We start from the raw sequence: 22,611 nt of genomic DNA, 5'->3' as shown, positions 1-22,611 counted from the left end.
GCAAGAACATGTTTATAAGTGAGAAAATGGGGGAAACAAAAGAATAAAAGATTTATTTGAAGACCTCCAAGCTAGTTTTCTGGAAGAGCCAGGATTATAAACCTAGATCTTTAGAGTTACAGTACCCGTTATTGACCAAGAAAAAAAAATGCTGGTATGTGTTGTATTAATAAAACCCAGAGAACAGTTAGACAAGTCACTCTGGTTTCAAGTATTTCACTCTGAACTGAAAAAAATCTCTGAGATTGTGCGAAATTTGCTTCTCCCTGTAGTTAAAGGAGAGATGAAAGGAAACCCAGACCTAGGGGCTCTGTTCTGACGTGCGTCTATTTGGGTACTCTGGTCGCTGCTGCAGGGTCCCTGGATGTCTCCTGTCCCCTTCTGTTAGTCTTTCGGTACAGGCTCCTGAAGGACAAGAACCCCGAGATCTTTCTTTCCTCAAAGCGCCTTTTTTTATGAAGGAACATATAATTTCCCTCACTTTTAAAACTCCAAGATCTCTTCCTTCTAATGGCTCAGAAACCCGGGTGGACTTCCAGCCCCAGGAGGGCCTGTTGGACCGGTTCTGCCCCAGGCCTTTGTCTCGGGTCCAGCCCTCGCGGGGGTGGAGCCCCGCAAAACTTGGACCTCTCCATACCCCGCCCCAGGCTCGGGATTGGCTGTCTCTGGCGGAGCCTCAGCGGGAGCTTGGGGACTTCTCGTGGGGAACTTCCTGGAGGGCCACCCTCGGTCGCCGAGGCCACCCTTCCTGCAGCTCTGGGCCGATAGGACCTCGCGGGCCCCTTGCCATGTCGCGGCTCCTGATCCGCGGGGGTCGCGTGGTCAACGATGACCTCTCGCAGGTGACAGACGTGCTGGTGGAGGACGGCGTGGTGCGGGCGCTCGGCCGCGACCTGCTGCCGCCGGAGGGAGCGCCCACGGGGCTGCGGGTCATCGACGCGGCGGGCAAGCTCGTCCTGCCCGGCGGCATCGACACGCACACGCACTTGCAGTTCCCCTTCATGGGCTCGCGCTCGGTCGACGACTTCCACCAGGGCACCAAGGTACCCGCCCCGCGCAGCCCGCGGGCCTCCCGCGCTGTCCCAGGGCAGCGGACGGCCCGGACCCGGTGGCAGGAACGAACCGCAGGGACCCGAGGGTGCGCCGAGCTGGCGTCCAGATGCCCAATTCGGAGCCTGTTCCCGCAGGCGCCCCGTTTCAGGGGCATCAGACCAGCCTTGGCCACCTAGGCGCCTGCCCCTGCTCCCTTTGGGTAATTTGACAAGTTTAAGGCAGTCTCGGTGGTCTCGCCCTCATTTCTCTAAGCCCCATCCTCTCAAATCCTCCGCCCTTGGTGTTCTGTGGAAGTCCACGAAGTTTCTGTACTACCTATAGAATCTTTTTAAAGTAGGCCCTCCCAGCCATTGTCCCCTCCCTTCATCCCAGCCAAAACCAAATGCAAAATCCATTCACTTAGGAGGCCTGCCTTGTCTCAGAGTTAGTGTGTGGCGGGTGCTGTCTGCTAAGGTAGGAAGCACGCCCCTTCCAGGCCTCACTCCCACTAGGAATCCTCCAGCCCGACCAGAGTTTGAAAGAGAAAAGATCCAGGAATGATCTCCCAGCACACAACAAGACACCTCGCCCCGTCCCTTCTCCCACTCTGGGGGCATCTAGTGTGGTTCTGATTCTTGCTGCCTGAGTTACTGATGATGTAGGAGGACAGTGAGAGAGGTTTGGGTTCCTCTAGAAGAAAGACTAGAAACTAGGCACCGTGAAAGGAGCCTTAAACATTTCTTCATCATAGCTTCTGGAAACAAAACAGGAAGTTAACAGGGTAGGCTTTACCGGACAGTGAAGTTAAAATTCCACTCTTTGGCTACCGCCAAACCACACATTCTGGAGTCTTAAGTTTGGGACTGCCTGAGAGAAATAGTTCTTTCCAGACTGAATGTGTACTTATTTCTTTAAGGCCAAAGCTCTTCACTTGAGAATGTGTGTGAGGTTTCCCCCAGGATCATGCAGGCCTGGAGGTGTATGCCAAATCAGGATTGTTTGGTCCAACTTTAAAGTTGACAGTCTTTCAGATCAGTTTAAATGATCAGTGTTTAGTTTACTGTCCTCGTTTTCAACTATTTTAATCTCTTTGCACCTCCCCCGCCCTCCAAGTTCTCCAATCCTTTATGATTGACCACTGTTTTTAACAGAAAGAAGAAAGGGAGGTAATTCGACCCAGAGAGAAGGATCTGGGGCAGGCTGCCCAAATCAACACTTAGAAAGCTTCTTCCTAGTTACTTATTATTGACCTTTATCATATCGTCAATAAAGTGTTTTTGCAGGACAAACCATTATCTGCATTGAAAACTAGCAAATTTCGTTTTTACATATTCCTTTTCCCTTTTTGCTAAAAAAGTAATAGGTGTTGAATTTTGATTAACTCATTTTTATACTTTTTAAAGAATTTGTTCAGTTAGATTATAGAAAATTAGTCAAAATGATAGAAAAGTACAAAGAATAAAAATATTACTAATGGAGAATTTGCCTTCAACAACCACTAGTGTTTTGGTGTATTGCCTTTTGCTTTTTAATGTGCTATATTTTACATAATTGAGATCATATTGTGTATATGTATATGATGAGTATATGTGTGTGTAAAAGTGTAAATTTTTGTAATCTGCTGTTTTCAATTATAGTGCATACATTTCCTATTATCACTAAGACTCACACTAACAAAATGCTATATCAGGTTATTCCATTGAACACGCTCTTTTGCAAGGTGGGGAGCTGCTGTTACCGACCATTAGTTGCCAGGCCCATTAGCAGTATTCTCCTTACACTGAGAAGTAGCTTTCATTTCTCTCTCCCCTCAAGGGTTGCACATGAAGTAGCAAAAACGAGGAGGAAGGGACATTTCTTCCCTTTCTCAAGATTGTCTATATGTGCATGGAGGTCCTGGAGGGTGGTTCTTAGTCTTTTATCTGTTCTTTTTGGACATCCTGGGATTTTTGTCACATAGAGAGATTTGCAATTCCTACCTGAGAAGGCGGGTCCTTGTGGCATATTGTAGTCTGTTGCCAACATATGAAAGGACTTACCCACCAGTTGATTTTCTAGGGTACTTTTGTTCTTAAAAGACTATCGAAACAATAAATAAAAACACATTCGTGAGTTTAAGATCATAAGCCCAAAATGATAAGATTAGAGAGATGAAGGTCAAAGACTTAGCAAGTACAAAATTCCTGTTGAATATTAAACAGTACCCTTAAAGAGGCTAAGTTACAAAGTCTACTTCAGAATTGGTTGGTTGGATCCAGGAGAGAACAGTTTCCAGCCCCATAAACCAGTTCCCTCTATACAGGGTACCTGCTGGATAAATGTGGATCACACAAGCACTAAAGTGCTGCCTGAGTTCTGGAGTGAGCGAACCCTGGAGTTCTTTTGTCTCTTTCTTAGTCTTCACAATAATTTCCAAGGCAATGTTGGTTAGTTTCTGGTTTGAGAAATCAGGGACAAAGAAGTCTTTTGTAAATACTGGTTGTATTATATATGAAACTTGAAAAATGTCTTCTTCTTAGTGCTGTTAAGTAACATTTATCAAGCACTTGTTACATACCAGGCCCTGTGCAGTTATTTTCCAACAATCTTGGTTGCCATTATCAATTTTTCACAACTAAGAAAATTGAAGCAAGTTACCTGGCTAAGGTCTTGTCATACACCTAGTAAATGTCCAAGTGGCTCTTCAAATTCCATTACTGCCTGACTCTATCACTAGAGCTCTTACCTTTTAGACTCTATGCCTTTGAACAAACGTCTAATACTCAGATCTGTCAGAGTGGGAAGTGATGGATGAGTAAGCTGTGCAGGGAGCATGCTAATAGGAGATGGATTTTCTCAAAAATAAAGCAGAGTCATCCTCAGGAAATGTAGTAGTCCTTCACTTTCTCAAAGATGGAGGCAGTTTAGGTCATCAAAATAAGTGCGTATCACAGGTATTATCTTTGTAAGGCGTTTGTACATACATTTATAGCCATACCATCTCAAAGAGTACAAAAATGGGTACCTGAAGTACAGAAAGCCATAAAGGAAAAATGATATTTCATGCCTTCAGGAGATGGGCCCCAAAAGGTTAGACAGACAATTATTTGCTTTCTGTGTCCACCAGCCTGTCCATTCATAATATCCGACATGTATGAGGGAGGCTGTTTGTGGTATTCTAGTTATTGATCCCTCATTGTGATGGGACCTAATTTTAAAAAAGAAATATAGGTCAACTAAAGGTTATATATTTTGTAAATTTAATTCATGTCAAAGATTGGTTTAAAGCCTGCAATTGACTGACTTAATTACAGGTAAAAGCTTTCTATCTGATGTAACTAATGGAAATAATGTTCTGCTTTATGGAAATCATATTTCATTTTGTTGTTCTATCCTGGATGTACAGTGGTCTTCTAATAATTCAATATCCATGAGGAAGGACAATAGGATTTTTTAATTCAATGAATATTCAATAAAGGTGAAGGAATTACGATTTTGTTTTTATTATGTCCCATGATAAGAGGGTCAATTAAAAGACTTCAGCAAGTTTTCAAGTGTTTATGTTTGTACATTCATGCAGGTCGGAGTGAATGGAGTCCCATTAAAAACCTGGTAGAGGGGCTGGGATTGTGGCTCAGAGGTAGAGCGCTCTTCTAGCATGTATGAGGCACTGGGTATGATCCTCAGCATCACATAAAATAAAATATTATGTCTGCCTATAACTAAAACAAACAAACAAAAACACAAACAAACAAAAATCTGGTAGAATCAGTAGCTAGAAGTATAGAATTAGGATCCTCTTTTTTAAGAACTGGAAAAACATTCATCATACTTTTTTTTTTCTTGTCTTTTTGGTGAAGGGCAAAAATTTCTCAAAGTTATTGAAAAAGGAATCCATGCTTTGCTTTGGAACTTTTTGGTAAAATGCCATCGAGGTGATTACTTAGGAGGCATGTGATTAAGCACACATTTATGGTTGTATTTATAGAGCTTTCTCACCTTGTGGAAGAGCTGTGCTTCAGAAACCCTGAACTTCCATTTTCTGTCATTTGCCAGAGCTGGGCTTCAGTGAAGAGCTGGGTGGACTGACCCCATGACCTCGGGCAAGTCACTCCCTCTCTCGGGGTTGTCACCCTTTCCTTATCTGTGAAATGAGGCATTGGTAGGACAAACAACAGTTTTGTTGTTAAAAGGCATAAAATATATGTATGCTTCACCTCCAGCCCTCAATAAGATTCTGGTACATTACAGTCACTCAATATACACTGAATGAATAAACTGCTTTTTTTAAAAAAGGAAAATACAGAAGAGAATGAAGAAAAATAACATCCCAATCACTTATAACTTCACCATTTTGCTTCCTGTTTTATATGTTTCTTTTTCTTCTTGCTACTTGTTTCAGAGTTTTTAGCTGGGGAAGAACATATGAACGTTTTTTTATTCTGCTAAATGGTTTGTAGTCAGCCATGTGCATTAAACATTTCCCCATATTAAATTTTATAATTAGAGAACATGATTTTTTGGTGCCATTATTCTCTCTGAGGCCAAGTCTTAGATTCTTATCTCTAGCCTCAGTGTCTCTTGAGCATCAGGCCGGAGTTGCCACCTGTTTTCAGATATCACAACCTGGATGCTCCAGAGCCCCTCAAACTTAGCCTTTTGCAAATCAAATGTATCCTCTCTTCCAAGTGCTTGGCCTGTTTTTCTTCCTGTTTCTCAGACTGTTAATGGCTATGCTTATCTCTATGATGGGTACTTTGGACCTTCCAGGGTTTTTTATTTTGTTTTTTGTTTGGTGTATTTTGGACCTTAATTGGCAGGTAATACCAAATAACCCCAGATAGAGGATTCTTCAAGATGATCGCTAGGTTCCATTAACTCAGCCAACACATATTTATTGCAAATCCATCAAATGCCAGGCATTGTGGTTGACACAGGGGTGATAGAGATGAAAACCATGGTCTTTGTTCTCAGCAGCAGATAGACCACAGGTATATGAGCCTCTAACTTGGGCCTAAGTAATAAATTGCAGGCAGTAGGATTTGGGCCTTGTAGGCTTAGCTCTGATGGTTGTAACTAGTTTTGAGTAAATATTTGAGGTCCGTGACAGCTGGCACTTGCCCTTTCACAAAGTCACCATCATACTGGTCTATCCCCAGACTGTGTTTCTGAGCAGGTTAGGTGGCTGATAAGTGAGACAAGGCATCTACTCCTCAACACCTCTGTGAGCTTTATTCTCACATTTCCAGTAACAAATGGAGGGGGGACACTTCAAATATTCAGTTGAGTTTCATTTCATCCAACAGGGAAATTACCTGTTATGGTGGCAATCATGAATTCCTGAGGCTTAAGAGTTGTTTACACATAAAAGCAAAAACCTAAAATATTAGCTTAAAATAGAACAAAATGCAATCTGTTTACATCAAGAAATCCTTTGAGGCATGTCAATGGAAATAGACAATAATTTTGTTTGCATTCCGAGTGAGCACTGATTAGGGGGTGGGCTTTGGACAAAACTGAGCATTCAGCCTTCAGATGAGCTCACAGTCTGCATTTCATATTAACATTGTTATTTGAGGATCTAGGAAACTACATGGCCTGGGCCAGTGATATTTTGGGGACATGATATTTTATATTAATCTGCAAATCTTCCACAGCTTTTCTAGTTTACTGTCAGAAAAGTCAACCATCATTATTTCATTGCATCACTCTTGGGAGGAATTGGCGTCTTTCTTCCTTTCTCTTTTAAACATTTAGAGAATATCTGTGTGGCAGACACTATAATGGACACAGGGCATGCAGAGATGAAACAACATCAATTTCACTGAGGGATAGAGTAAAAATTCCCCAGTCGATTTTAGTGTGTAGCCAGGGTTAAGAATCGACCCCTAGACTAGGTAGAGAAGGGAGCAGGGGAGGCAGGAGCATAAGTGACATCTCTGAGGTTAAAAGGGACTGAAAGTTCTCTTCAGAGAGGAAGGACGGTGTTGCTAAAGTGGAGTGAGTGAGTTGGGAGGGGGCAACTTATTACAAAGCCGAGGAGACAGCTCAAGTTGAGAACATGCAGGGAATTCTGGGCTGTGTGACAATTGTGTTTTCTTCATCTTAAGAGCATCAGGAAGTCAAGGAAGCCTCAGAAATGGGCAGTGTCTCTGGGCCGGGTGCCTCTTGCCTTGCGGTTTAGTTCATATTGTCTCTGGGGGACTTGGGGGGACTGCTCCCCAGCTGCTCACAGCGGTTACCTGCTCAATAACACACCCTCTCTCTGGTCTTCTTTCTCTGCTTTTCCCTTCCCTTTCTATTTCTTCACTCCACTGTGCAAGTCCAGCCAGGAGGAGATGAAGGAGAGATTCCTGGAGTAGGTAGGAGGTGGCCCAGAGGGCCTTTGGGAATGGACTGGACTTGAGAATTCAGGGAAGAAGAGAGGTGAGGTTCCAGGGGGATTCTTCAGTATCTAGTTTGCACAGTCGGGTGGATAATAGTGTGATCAATATTTCAAATTTTGGGAATCCAGAAGCTGAGGGTAAACAGAAACGTGCAGGAAGGGCATCAAGACAAAGTTGAGTGCACTCTGTATTGGGGACATAAATCGAGATTCTAAAGTTTGTTTTAGTAAATCATAATGACTACAAGAAGGCTGAAAAGAGCTTTTCTCCCTAAGGCTCAGCTGGACTATTGGGTTGGTTTTTTTTTTTTTCTTTTGCTTGGGCGGATCAGATCCTGTGACTCATTTTGCTGAAACAAAGTCAGTTGTTTTTGGATGAGCTGAAAAATGACAATTTGGCAGCCCCAAGAAAAGGAAGAGAAGGTTTTGGGAGATTTTCCATAATGATTTACAAACCTAAGGCATTCTTAAATAAAATCTTGTGTTATGTAACATTATGGCCCACTCTTGGTCAGAGTTGATCTTCATTCAAGTTCCATTGCGTTTGTTCTGGAGACATCATAGGCTTCCCTGCCACCCCTCCTCCCCCAGCCTCCCAAAGAGGATTTGAGATAAAGTGGAAGCTTTTCAAGGGAGAACAGCCAAAGTAATTAGGAGCTGAGAGAATTGATTTATGAGCCAAGATTAGAAAAGGTAAATGCATTTTGTTTGGCTAACAGACAAATAAAAGTGGAGAGAAGTCAATCAGAAGTACAAACAAAGAGAACCATTAGTTTTCCTCTAGTGACAGCAAAGACCTTCAGACCCACTGTCTCTCTCCCACTCCCCAGTGTCTCCAAATTCATCCCAATCTGGAATGAAGAAGGGAGGAAGGGTGAGAAGGAGAAACAGAACAAGAAGGAACAAACAAAAGATAAGTGATGCTCCTCTCCTTTCTCCTAGTTAATTAGGGAAGTGGAGCATTTGTGATCAATCCTTCCTATTCAAGAGCTTTGGAACTGTGGCTCAAGGAAGCCCTTTGATCAAAACGTCTTCAGTCTAGTAAGAAGACCATCAATAGTTGTGTCTTAACTTACAGACCAAGTATAGGTATATATGTCTGTGTCATCTGTGTAAAATATTTTTCTTACAAAAGTTTTGCTTTTACTATAATCCCAGAGGTTTGGTAGGCTGAGACAGGAGGATGGCTAGTCCAAAGCCAGCCTCAGCAAAAGCAAGGCACTAAGCAACTCAGGGAGACCCTCATACTCAGGATGTTCCATAGTTAACCTGTGCTCTTTTTAAATGGTGGGTGGTGCTTCCCCTCTGTCCGCTCAGCTTCCCTCTTCTCAGTTATCCCCATCAACTCTCACTGGACTCCCTTTGACCTTCCAAACAACCATTGCCCTGACTTCCTCCTGTGGGCACCGCCATTGTTTTATGGTCCCCATTTGCCTTAATTCGGCCCCATTCTGCTAAACTGCTGACTTCTGTTTTCCTGGGTCCCTTTCTCAGGGCCTGCCCTTGTGCATTCACTTTTCATGGAAGTACAGGCTTTGGAGCCTGGTGACCCTGATTTCAATCCTGCCTCTGTCTCTAGTTGTGAGACTGTGGCCAAGTTATTTAATGGTTCTCTGTTACTTTCCTTCACTCTAAAATGGGGTTAACAGCACTGCAGAGCTGTTGAGATGATTAAAATATGCCAAACTCAGAGTAGTTCCTGGCACATGACAAGCACTCACTATGGGTTAGATGTTCTAATTATTGGCAATTTCCATGTGTATGCCCTACTCTTTATTTAAATCTGACCTTCCTCTGATCTCTGAGTCAGTATTTTCCTCCTCTAAATTCCCTATTGTCTTTTCTCTGTTCCTCTTTTAGGGAGCTTAGTAACTTTTACTTCCCTTTAACCATTTCTATACTATTATTAATTATAAAACCAGATTTACTGTCTGTTAATGTAATTGAATTATTTTATTATAATTTGTCCTTATCTTTCTATTTTTCCCTCTGGACTACACACACCTTGAGGGCAAAATCTTTGATTATTTGTGAGTCTCTCCCCCTACTTCCTTCACTCCATGCAATATCTACACAGGGTAGACTTTGATTATAATAATCCTTTAAAATATGATTTATATGCAATAAAATTCATTCACTTAAAGTATACAGGCTCTTCATACATTCACATGATTGTGAGAAGAAGCAGTGGGGTCTGGGGACAAGATATAGCCCTCAAGGGTATACCCCTAAGGACCTGGTTCCTCCAAGTAAGCTCCATGTCCTAAGTTGACACCATTGTCTAAAAGCCCACCAAATTCTGAACCCATCAGTGGAGCAGTCTATTGATGATGTCATGGTCCTCCTGATCCAATCACCTTCCAACGGCTACCCCTCTGAGCACTGCTGCTTTGAGGACCAAGACTTCAACACATGAGAATTTGGGCATAATTAAGATCCAACCCATAACAGCAACTCTCACCATGAGTTTTAGGACTTTTTAACATCCCCTCCTCCACACACAAAACCCCACCTTCCCTTTAGCTATCACCCTCTACTCTTCTCCATCCCCTCCAACCCCAAGCAACCACTACTCTGCTTGCCATTTCTGTGGATTTGACCCTATTGGACATTTAATATAAATGGAATCATACAATGTGATCTTTTGTGGCTGGTTTCCTTCACTGAGCATCTTGTTCTCAAGTCTCATTCATGTTTTAGCCTGTGTCAGTACTTTATCCTTTTGATGCCAAATACTGTTCCATTGTATGAATAAACCACATTTGGTTTATCCATTCATGAGCTGATGACTGTTGATCATATTCAAATACCAAAGTACCTGACATAAACAACTTAAAAGTAAAATATTTATTTCAGGTGACAGTTTCTGAGGTTTTAGTCCGTGGTCAACTGGCCCCCTTGTTTAGGACCTGAACCAGGACAGAACATCATGACAGAAAAATGCTGCTCAGCTAATGGAAGCTGGGAAGTAGAGCAGAGAGGTCAGGGACAAGACACAGGTCCTAAGCGTACACTGGAGAGTGACCTAGTTTCTCCAACTATGCCTTACCTATCTATAGTTTCCATCTCTTCCCAGCAGTTGATTCAAATTATTAATCCATAAAACAGATTAATCCACTGATGAGGTTAGAGCCCTCATAATTCAATCACTTCTCAAAAGCCCCACCTCTGGACACTGCTGCTCTGGGGACCAAGTCATCTACATATGAGCCTTTAGTGCACATTCCAGATCCAATCCATAAGAATGGATAGATGGATTGTTTCTGCTCTTCAACTATAATGGAAAATGTTGTCTTGAATATTTGTATATAGGCTTTTGTGGGGACATGTTTTCACTTCTCTTGTATGTATACCTAGGGGTAGGATGATTAGGTCACATGGTAACTATGTTTTTCAAGACTGTTTTCCAAAATGGCTGCATCATTTTAGATTCCCACCAGCAGCATACAGTTGGTCTTCTATAACGTGGGTTCTGCAACTGTGGATTTAACCAACCATGGATTGAAAAACATTTTTAAATTGCATCTTTATTGGACATGTTCAGGCTTTTTTTTTCTTGTCAGTATTTCCTAAATAATATAGTGTATAACAACTATTTACATAGCCTTTATACTGTATGGGTAGATAAGTAATCTAGAGATAACTTAAAATATACAGAAAAATGTGAATTGATTTCATACAAATACTATGCCATTTTTCTAAGAGACTTGAACATCCATAGATTTGGGTGTCCTGAGGGATTCTGGTACCAATTTCCATGGACACTAAGGGATGGCTATGTCTAGTTTCTCCATGTCTCATATGCAATAAACTTTTCAAAGGGAAAGAATAAGTTTTGTAAGATTGATTTCTAATTCAACTTATTATTCTAATTCAATAGACCTAGAAAAGTACTTTCTTCTAACAGTACGTTCTATTAGAAAAATGCTTCTCATTCTCAAGGGATGTTTGTGTTATATTGGGAAGACACTTTGAGAAGGAAGAAGGTGAGAAGATAAATCAGTATCCAAATAAAAACATGACCTAAGATTTTTTTTCTAGTATTGTCACTATAGGGATTTCTTAGGAAATGCAAATATGTATATTTTTTTGGCATGGATAAAGCCATGTGATATATAAAGGCAGAGATAAAGTATAGAATCCTGTACAACAAACGAGTTTTCTAAGAGCCAAAATAATTAAAGTAGAGCCAAGTGACTTAAAGAAACAAAAAAATCTATTGAAGTAAGCAAGAAAAAAGAGGTAAAATAGAGCTGGCAGTCCAGGTAGGACATGGGAACATTTGGTGCATCCAGAGGGCAGTGTGAGCAGGGTGACAAGGGTGTGATTGGAAGGCCTGGGAGAGAGGCTGGTGGCACTGCCTTCCTCCATTGCCGTACTACCATGTTTCTGGAGATGAGATGATGTAGGAAAAGTGGAGGAAGTCCTAATTCTGAGAGAAGGGTGCAAAACTCATGATACAGCATGCACTGAAGCTTACAAATCCCTTGCATGAGTCAAACTCTGTACTAAGCCCTTTATATACAAAATCCCACTTTAATCCTCCTAACAGGCCTATAGGTTGGGTGCAATTGTTGTCCTCACTTTGCAGATGAGGAATTGAAGGCACACAGAGGTTAAGAAATTGCTCAGTTAGTAAGTGTTGAATCTGAGCTTTGTGCTCTGGAGCCCTAGAGCCTCCTGGGGCCTTGTCCTAAATCACAGTGCTATCGTTCCTCCATGTCTGTGTTTGTTTTCTTCACCTGCATTGTTTGAGTACAACAATTAAAAGCACATTAACCACCCTGTGGTTGTAGTTTAAATGAAATCAATTTTAATAATTAGTCCAAGGCATTTGTTTTAGTAACAGTTTTTAAATTAGTTGTAACATAATGTAATATAATAGGCCAGGAGGTATATGGAGAATTGAGATAGAATGCAGGGACTTACAGGACACATTAAGAAGATTCAACTTTATTCCATATGCAATGAAAAGCATCAAGTTTTTTAAATTCTTGTGTTTTTTTTTAATTGACACAAAATAACTACATATTTATAGGGTGCGATGTGCTGTACATATATCGGTTGTACAGATTAGGGTAAGTACCATATTTATCACCTCAAACTTTCTGCTTGGTGAGAACATTCAAACTCTTCCCTACAAGCTGTGTTGAAATCTACCCTACACTCTTGTTAACTGCGGTCACCTACCATGTAATAGAATGCCAGAACTTATTCCTCTTGTCTAGCTGTAATTTTGTCCAAGCTGACCAACCTCTGGCCAACCCTTGTCCCCTTTAACATTTGAAGTCCAGTGGCCACTGGCCAATTTGAACTTTGGAAATATCCCTCTGCAATAAGAGCTTTCATGAAGAAGGGAGCAGAACTGGAGAGATGAAGACCAGTCGAGACTGTTAACACAGTCAGGGTGAGAGAGGAAAGGGTTCTGAACTAACCAGAGGGGCCGCAATGGATAGATGGACAGTTGTAAACCAAAGAAAACCAAAGTCAGAGGGAAAGGCAGGAACCCTGTCAGTTTTCCGGAATCCTGGATGGATCCCAGGGCAGTTTATTAGGGTCCAACATGGACCCTAATAAAATGGAATTTTACTATAGTGAGTATAGTTTCTTGAGGAAAAAAAAAAGTTTGAACCTCCCACACTTTTCCATTTTGGCTTTTCTCTACAGTCCTCACTGTTTTCTTCCAGTCAAGGCCACTTTCACCTTATCAGATTTGTCATTCTTTTTGCAGAAGCAATGCCAGCAGTTTAAACACTTCAAACTTTAATTTATGGGCAGTCTACCCATGTCCCTCTGGGTCTTTTAAATAGGCAGCATCATTGTACAATTTTCTGGACCCATCAAGTTTCCCCAAGTGCTTGCAAATACACATTGCTCTAGGTGATAAGTGACTTGGCTAGAAATTGATGGCTAACTTGTCGAAACCCTCTTGTGATTCCAGGCTGCTCTGGCGGGAGGCACCACCATGATCATTGATTTTGCCATCCCTCAGAAGGGTGGCTCCCTCCTTGAGGCCTTTGAGACCTGGCGCAGCTGGGCTGACCCGAAAGTCTGCTGTGACTACAGCCTCCACGTGGCTGTGACATGGTGGAGTGACCAGGTGAGGCATCTGGGTTCAAATTTGTTCCACTTAGTCCCCTTCTCCTTGCTCTGCCCAAGAGCAAGAACCTGGTAATGTCAAAAGGTAAGACTCTAGTAGTGTTGGCTGCTTGGAGACTTGAGGGAGGACATTCCATTGCACACTCTTTTGTAGTATTTGAATTCTGAATTCTGTGAAGAATTATCATTTTAAAAAACTACAATAAAAAATACATAAAGCCACTAAGATAAATCCTTTATGCTCCTTCATGCAGCTTCTCCTAATATTTAATGCATGAATTTTAAATACTTTAAATGTAATTTTTAAAGTACTGATTTCTCTTTTTCTCAACTTCAACATTCCCAGAATTTTGTGATTCTCCCACTGATTAGGATTTCAATTAAAAGTGCTTAGGTTCTGGAAAAAAAATTAAGGAGATTTTATATCTAGAATTCCTTCAAATTAGATGTCTCCTATCCCTCCCCTGACTCTTTGTTGAGAGAGGGGAAGCAGACTAGCACCATTTCCAAGTCCCCCTCCCTGCGGTTTCCTGACCTGGACCTTCCTGTACAGCTCTGCCGATGCTACCCCCTGGCAACCATTCATAATAGAGTCTAACCTCTAACCAATCTTCCAGGTCCACTCATGACTTAGGCCACTGCAGAAAAGATAACAAGATTCAGACAACAAAGACTGTTTTAAGAGCTGATAAAATATGTTGATTTTGCCCTGTAAATTTGTGTGTGCTTTGGAAGAAACTTTTAACGGGGATTTAAATCCCAACTCATTTTTCCACATTGTATATCATTCAGATATCTTTTTGTCCAGAAGAGTTCACTATAGCAACATTATCTGAGTATCTCAGGCTCCCACCTCTTCCCCCAAATTGGGCTTTAGATATCAAGTTATTATAAAACGAGTAATCTATATTTAACAGATAGTTCAACAAATATATGATAGCAAAGTTTACAGTCATAGTTAAAGTTGATGTTGATTTTTCTCCAGAATTCCATTCTAAGTGATGCATCTTTTCTCTTTTATGCCTTGAAATCACATCCTTCTCTCCTCCCTCCTTCCCTCCCTCCAGTTTTTATTTTATAAGACAGAGCAGAGATGATACTGTTTGCCCTTATCAGACTCCTCACACTTTAATATGCACAGGGATAACCTGGTGACTATGGTTAAAATGTAGGTTCTATTCAGTTGCTATAACCAAGCTTCACAAACAGAATGACTTAAACAACAGAAATGTATCATCTCCCCTTCCAAAGGCTGGAAGTCCAGGATCCAGCCATCAGCTGGGTTGGTTCCTTTTGAGGATGCGAGGGAGTTCCAGGTCTCTGTCCTGGGCCTCATAGCTCGCTGTGATCTTTGGTGTTGCTCGTCTTGCAGAAGCTTCCCAGCAGTCTCTGCCTCTGTCTTCACATTGTGTTGTCCCTATGTGCAAGTCAGTGTCAGTTTCCTGATTTTTTAAGGCCACCAATCATATGGGATTAGTGTCCATGCTAATGACTTCATCTTAACTAACATCTGCAGTGACCCTCTTTCCATAGAAGGAGTTGGGATCCAACATATGAATTTTAGAGGCACAGAAGTCAACCCATAGCAATAGTGCAGAACCGGGTAGATCCTGAGACTCTGCATTTCTGGCAAGGCGATGCAGATGCTGTGGTTCAGGTACCACTTTTGGAGGAGTGAGGCTTAAGCTTCTGTGCCTGAGGATAGCAGAATGGGACTTTCCATGGATGTGGATGACAGGATGATTATTTTCTACTTCCATATACATCCACATTTTTTAGGCACATCTTCTCCTTCCTCCCTTTGGGAACTCTTCCTGTGGCTTTAGACTTGATGTCACTTAAGCTTCAAGTCCTTCTAGATCCATGATTGCTTCTATTGCAGCCACATGGCTTCCTTTTCATTTTCTAGAATAATTTCCTCAGACTGGGAGATGGATGCAGAGAAGTTTATACCAAATATAGAAATGAAGTACCTTGGGGAAAGCTATTAACTTTTTCATGATTTAAAACATCAGAGCAGCAGCAATTCATCAGATAAAATAGTGTGTATGGTGAGAGAAAGATTAAGAACTTTCCTGCATATTTCTGGAACTAAATTTTTTTCTCCTTATTTTACTGATTTCTTTTCTGAACGTAATTTTTTTGGAGAATGTTGAAACTATTCAAGAGTGATACATTGTTGTTGTTCTTGTTCCCATTTAGGTTAAAGAAGAAATGAAAATCCTTGCCAGAGATAAAGGTGTCAACTCTTTCAAGATGTTTATGGCCTATAGAGATCTGTACATGGTGGGAGATAAGGAGCTGTACGCAGCCTTCTCTCAGTGCAAGGAAATTGGTGCAATTGCTCAGGTACATGCAGAAAATGGAGACTTAATTGCAGAGGTAAGCACTTACATTCCAACCCTTCTACAGAAATAAAAGCAGCCATAACTTTGGTGAAGATGATTGACATAAGAAGTGAACTCATTCAGGGCAGTGAAGGACACAAGGACAAGACAGAAACTGATTTTCTGTGGCTCATAATTATTTGACTTGCTTACTTGAGCCCCTGCTCTAAGTTTTAGTCAACTGATATACACACTGGTGAGGATTTCCCTTTTTCAAAACAGCTACCTGTATTCGATTCTAACCAGGTGCTATTATAAAAACACATGTAGCTTTCCCTGTGACCCTCAGCACTTGTTTTTTTGTTTGTTTTATTAGTAGTTTGGGCTGCTGGGTTCCAAATGCTAAAGCGTGGACAGCATCAGTGTAATCTGGTGACTTAAGCAGTATATTAGATAGCTTTTAAAAGGCTCTTCTCTTTTCAGAAACTGGGAATTAAAATGTACTCTGGAGGAATCTGGATGATATTTATTTCTCATGTTAGTTCCATTATTAATGCCCAAAGGGTGCACTATCTGCAAGATTTAAAGAGCTGTCTCTTACTCTTTATATTAGCAGATATTTTTTCTCCCCAGGCTCAGCTCCCATTACAGTGAGTGAGATTGAGGCTCAGTGGCCAGCAGGCAGTGGAAGTAATGAGAAGAGGGCATGAGCTGTAAAATCAAACAGAACAGGTTTAAATTTGACTCTTCCATTCCCTGGCTGCATGACATGAGTGAGTCATTTTACCACTCTGATTCTTGACTTTCTGCCTTTGTGTGTGTGTGTGAGGAAGAAATAAAATTTTGGAGCAGAGAAATAACTGACCCAGCATTATTTACCGGATTGGGTTGGTGAGACAGCGATGACTACCATTAGGTTAAAAAAAAATTAAGCTAATCACATAATATATTATAATGAGTCACTTCAACAAAGATCTGTATCTAGTATTTGGTTTTGTTTGTCTGAAACAATATTCTGTTCTTAAATATGGACATTGCTTTTCAAAGAGTGTAATTAGAATGAGCCTCATATCTTTTTTTTAAACTTTTCAATCAAAAGAATTTGGTGGTGAAAATATGCATATGAAAAATTAACATATGGTATGGGTATACTGAAGTTATTTTTACCAACTATGCACACTGTATACACACACATGTGCACACACACACACACTTACATACACATCACACATACATACCCCTATACTTAGCACCTCTAAAAAATTCTAAGTACCTTTAATTTTTGATGAAGTAACAATAAACAATATTTGTTGTTGGCAAACCTTCCTGCTCTCTTTTTACATTCTTGCTATCTTTTTAGGAGGCAAAGAAGATGCTGGCACTGGGGATAACAGGCCCCGAGGGCCACGAGCTGTGCCGACCAGAAGCCGTGGAGGCAGAGGCCACGCTGAGAGCCATCACCATAGCCAGCGCTGTGAACTGCCCTCTCTATGTGGTGCACGTGATGAGTAAATCTGCAGCCAAGGTGATCGCAGATGCAAGGAGAGATGGTAATTCCTGAGTAAAACCACCCTTACAAGTCAATCCTAGCTGAAGAGGGGAATAAGATACCTGAAGCCTCTGTCTTTGCTGATGAGAGAGTTGCATGTAAATGCTCACAACTTTTCTTCCCCCCTTTTAATTTCATCCTGTCCTTCTTGTTTCATGCTTACACTTATCTATTTTTTTTTCTTCCTTTACTCATCTTCATGGCTGCCCATCTTCCTCCAGGTTATTTCTTCCTTATCTTTGGGACCTCAAACCGTTTCTTTCAGTTCATGGCCTTACCTGCCACCTCATGAGCAGCCACATTTTAATCCGATGGCCAAATGCAAAGTTCACCAGTTAATTTGAAAGAGGCTTCCTCACCTCTTAGGCATCCCCACTCCCTCCCAGCATCTGAATCAGGCCAGTGCAGGGCACATGGTGCATGCTCAAAAATTTCCTTTGAATTAAATAGATTTGTCTGAGAGCAACTTGGTGTTGGATTAATTAAAGTAATTATATATTACAAACAGTATTTCAAATGATGATTATTTGAACACTTTAAAACCAAAGTTGTTTGGGGCTAAGGCTGTGGCTCAGCGGTAGAGCACTCATCTAGCACGTGTAAGGCACTGGGTTGGATACTCAGCACCACATAAAAATAATAAATAAAATAAAGGTATAAAAAATCACATCAATCTTTTTAAAAAAAAAAACAAAGTTATTTTTATCCCAAATTACCTATTTGCCTCTGTTTTCTAGTTCATCATGGCATATAGGCATCTTAAATCAAGAACCTCCTATTCATGATAAGAGTTGGGCCAAGAAATAATTTCATTCAGTTGCAACTACTGGTAAAGGAAGGAGGAAAAATAAAGTGGTGCATTTTATTCAATGACTTTGGGCCTTGCTGTGTTGTGCTATAGCTTCTATCACCTCACCTTTAGAAACTGAGGAAGTTTTGTAAATCATTCTGTTGGCTTCCCCCACCCCAAGCGGGCTACATATTTTATGTGCATTATAGAAACCATGAAAATGGATTTGGTGTGTATATAATTGGTACTAAAAAAAGTTTATTAAAATTGCTTCTTGTAAGGAGATCCAGTAAGGATTTTGTGAGCCATATGCACTTTTTAAAATGCAATCAATCAACATTTGTGTTAAGGGTGAGCTTAATTTCACATAGGTGTCACAAAGGTCTTGGTCCCAACTGTTTCAGATTGCTTGTCTCCCACATCTCACATATGATAAATTGCAGTATAAAAGCAGCCCTTCAAGAAAATACTGCATTTATAGTTTTAGGTTATTCCCACCAGATGGCGCTGTTGCCAACTCTATGGAATTGGTAAGGTTTCCAGTGTGAGTGGAGCAAAGTTCAGAAAATGATTTAGGAAACAGTAAAGCCAGCAGAAATGGTCACTCCTAATCTACCAGTATGATTTTGACAGTTCTGTCAGGAAGCAGTTTCTTGTCCTTGGGTACTTATTTGATACTGGGATACAATTCCATTAGGATCAGAGTAAAGATCTGGGAAAGATTTTAAGGCTATAGATGGTAAATAAGTGAGAACATTTTAATGTTGTTTTAAATTTAGTTTTAATTTAAATTTTATTTCAAATATGCAAAACATTTACACGGTCCAAAAGTCAAAATTCTATATACAAAATGTTAAGGAACATCTTATTTTTTCTTCTCTAACTCTATCTTGTCATATCCCATAGTAATTTTTCAGTTAATTTATATTTACAGTTTCTCTTTTACAAAACAAAAAATATATGTACATTCTAATTACCCTATCTTTCCTATATAAAAGTAAGCATATTATACATAGCATTTTAAACTTTGCTTTTTTTCTCTCATTTGAAAATATGTCCCAAAGTTCAGCCTTTTTAGGTGCGGAGATTTTTCTAGTTCTCTTTCATGGGCACAGTGTACATCACTGTATTTATCCAACTAGTCACCTCTTGATAGAACACTCAAGTTGATTCCAGTTTTTAGCGATTATAAATAAAACCACAATATTGTCTTATGCATATGTTATTTCATGTGTGTGAACAGTGAATTACTTTCCGATTGCTATTATAATAAATGACCACAAATTTGGTGGATTGAAACGATAAAAATTTATGATCTTACCATTCCAGAGGTCATAAGTCTGAAATAGATCTCACTGGACTGATGTCAGGGTGTCTGCAAGGCTGTGTTCCTTTCCAGAGACTCTAATTCTCCCTTTCCTTGCCCTTTGCAACATCCAGAGGCTGCTCACAGTCCTTGGCCCATGGCCCCTTCCTCCATCTTCAAAGCCAGCAGCAGTGGGTGGATCCCTTCTCACATCCTTTATTCTGACCTCCCATTCTGCCTCTCTCTTACACATTAAGGATCCTTAGTTTGCATTGAACCCACTCTATTAATTGGAGATCATCTCCCCATCTCAAGGCTCTTATTTTAGTCACATCTATAAAATCTCTTCTGCCATATAAAGTAACATACTCATGTGCTACAAGAATTGCGATATGGACATCGTTAGGGATCCCTTATTCTGCCTAATGCAGAATGGTATCTTCATGGTAGATTCCTAGAGGTAGGGATAGTGAATACAGAATATTTAAATGTTGCCTCAAGTGTTATTGTCTAGTCAGATTTATTGTAATAGTATTTGTGAAAACCCCCTAATGTTCAGTTGTTGAAGAGGCAGTGGAGTCCAGAATAAAAGGCACGAGAGATTTCCCACCCCTTGCATGTGCCCTTGCAGTGAATGAGGCCTGTGACCAAGAGGAACCATAAGGGACAGCGAGTTGGAAATTAACAAGGTCAAGCTGTTCATGTGGTGACTGCATCAGCAATCCCAAGGACAGACTCCTGAGGAGTGTAGAGGGACAAGAGCTGGTGGACCACATGGGCTTTTGCTAAAGATTCAGCTACCCTATATACATTCATTTATAATCTAACACAATTTCTGAACACAAAAGAGTAATATAGACCTATTAATTGTTACCTTAAGTAAGAAATAACTCCTCCTTACAGGTTTATAATATGAAAGTTGCCCATTTGTAAATACCTTTGCCAGCCCATTCTATCTTCTAGGACTTTGACACTCACAGTGGGTCCCTAGAAAGCAGCATTGGCATGGCCTGGGAGCCTGTGCAGAATGTTGGCCCCTGTCTCAGGCCCACTGACTCAGTATGCACTTCTAACTGGAACCCCAGTTGACTCATATGCATATTAAAGTCACAATCCCTGTTCCAGGAGGCACACAGGATATTCAATTATTGATTGTCTCTATTGTAGTAGCCTAGAAATGCAATGCTATTAAAGTTGATTTTACTGTTCAATCACCAACTCTACACTCAGAAGAGAGGGAACGTGATTTTAACAACCAACATTGTCGAGCACTTAATATGTACCTGACACATAGTAGTATTTTAATATCTTTTATCTTACTTCAGGTTTTACTCTCTATTATCTTATCAGCATACTTTCATGTGTATTATTATTTTTAATTGTCATAATAATGTTTCAAGCTCGATTTTATCACTGTTTGGTGACCAGTGAAGCTGAGGCTTGGGAAAGATGATTGGTAAATTTAGCTGAAGAGCACATTATCAGTAAGAACTCAAGCCCAAGACCATCATCCCAAAGCCAAACTTTTTTGTTATTTTTCATCTTAATCTAGGAGAAGTTGGTCTCCAGTTGGGGAAATGTAGATATCTAGTTTATATTTTATTGACTTGGAATTTAAAGAGATCAAGTGGTTTTTGGTTTTGGGCATTACATTTTAAAATTTTACTGAAGGCATCATCACCATGTTGTTATTTTTATAAATATTAAAAGCATGGAAATGCCAAGAATGGAAACATCTGCCAAGAATGGAAAAGAACAAGTATTCAATGGAAAGTAAACACCTCTTATCCCTCTCAGTTCACTCTTTGGAGCCAACGATTTTATCATCTCTCTCTTTAGTTTTGGTGGTTATCTCCAAAATTCTAAACTCTGAGTATGAAAGCACTGATTTGTAATTTCTTACAGTATCACCTGGCTTTCAGCTATGGAGAATGAGTAAATCTTGCCCCCTGAGAGGTCACTTCAAATGTGTACCTACATTTATGAGCTTTGCCCATTGCTTTTTGTCGTATCTTCCTTCTCCACCAAAATGAAGAAGGAGCTGAGAGGCCCTGAGTGAACCTCACTGCCTCCTGACCTGCACCCACTGCAGTTGGCTTTCCCAGGGACAGGGTGCTCAGCAGTTGAAGTTCTCTGTAACTGGAGTTGTATGACCAGGCTTTGCCTATAGGTTAAGTCTGGTAAAATTCTTTTCTATAGAAGCAGTTAGAAGAGACCTTGATACCAATTTTTATCACCACTGCAACTTAGTGTTATTCAAATTAACTGGTGGAGAAGCAATTTCCAAGAGTCAGGGTCAAGTGGATTTTCTTCCTTTCAGTGAGGCTGAGAAGCATGACTCATTTTAGCTTGCTACCTCTTTAGACCACGATTGACTTATAAAGTTTCTTGTTTTACCTGGAATTTTTCAGTTAGCTCTTTCTAAAAATTGGTTAAGAAGCAAAGGCCTTGTTTACCACATCATCAAGAGTCTCCAGCATCTTTGTGCTTTCTACTGAGTGCCACGGACTGGGCTCTGCTTCCAGAGATTGATTTTGGAAGAACAAAAGGAATTTTTTGAGAGTTGCCCCGTTTGATAGTTTTGTTCAAAGCCTGCTATAGAGATGCCATCCCGAGATACTCTAGGCTCAATATGTGGTTTCTAAGTTCTCAGATCACCCCTTTCCTTCAATTACCTTGAAGATTCTCAGGTCATTTTTTCTTTTTTAAGGAAAGGTGTATAGAAAGTAAATTTTCTTTCTTTCTTTCTTTCTTTTTTCCCCCCAAAGATAATTTTTTTTCTGATTCGTTGTCCTTAAGTTTGTTTGGTGATTTGAATGGGCGTAGAATTCCAATTTCAGAATGATTTCTTCTGAATTATCAAGACACAATTTCAATCTTTTCTGGCATCGAGTGGTTACTGATGCACAAGCAAATGCAAATGAAGTTCTTGTTCTTTTATCACTAACTTGCTTCACCATCTGGAAAATTATATTTTTTCTTCATCATACAAGTCTAGAAAATTCATTAAGAATAGCAGTGGGCCTTTTAAAAATTCACCTTTGCGTTCAAAGGCCTGCTTTAATTTGAAGACATCTTCGATTCTGAAAACTTTCCTTCTTTTATTTTCTCCACCTTCATCTTCTCTGATTCCTTTACCCAGAA

The 22,611-nt window shown here is 40.5% G+C and overlaps 1 protein-coding gene across 3 annotated transcripts in view; it reads left to right on the top strand.

Moving 5' to 3' along the window:
- The first annotated feature begins 687 nt into the window (after positions 1–687).
- The window catches only part of Dpys (dihydropyrimidinase), a 72,837-nt gene continuing 50,913 nt past the window's right edge, over positions 688–22,611 (top strand). For all 3 annotated transcript variants that reach the window (XM_046464635.2, XM_046464634.2, XM_046464633.2), the window contains exons 1-4: positions 688–1,043; positions 13,338–13,496; positions 15,698–15,877; positions 17,183–17,372. In XM_046464635.2, coding sequence (XP_046320591.1) covers positions 789–1,043; positions 13,338–13,496; positions 15,698–15,877; positions 17,183–17,372 — 784 coding nt within the window. In that variant the 5' untranslated portion in view covers positions 688–788. The remainder of the gene's footprint in view (positions 1,044–13,337; positions 13,497–15,697; positions 15,878–17,182; positions 17,373–22,611) is intronic.

Source organism: Marmota monax, unplaced genomic scaffold, assembly GCF_021218885.2.
Source record: "Marmota monax isolate L192 unplaced genomic scaffold, Marmota_monax_Labrador192_F-V1.1 WCK01_AAM20220418_F8-fsc00003, whole genome shotgun sequence".
Lineage (NCBI taxonomy): Eukaryota > Metazoa > Chordata > Mammalia > Rodentia > Sciuridae > Marmota > Marmota monax.
The sequence above is the reverse complement of the archived record's forward strand: the minus strand, read 5'-3'. Positions and strand labels throughout refer to the sequence as shown.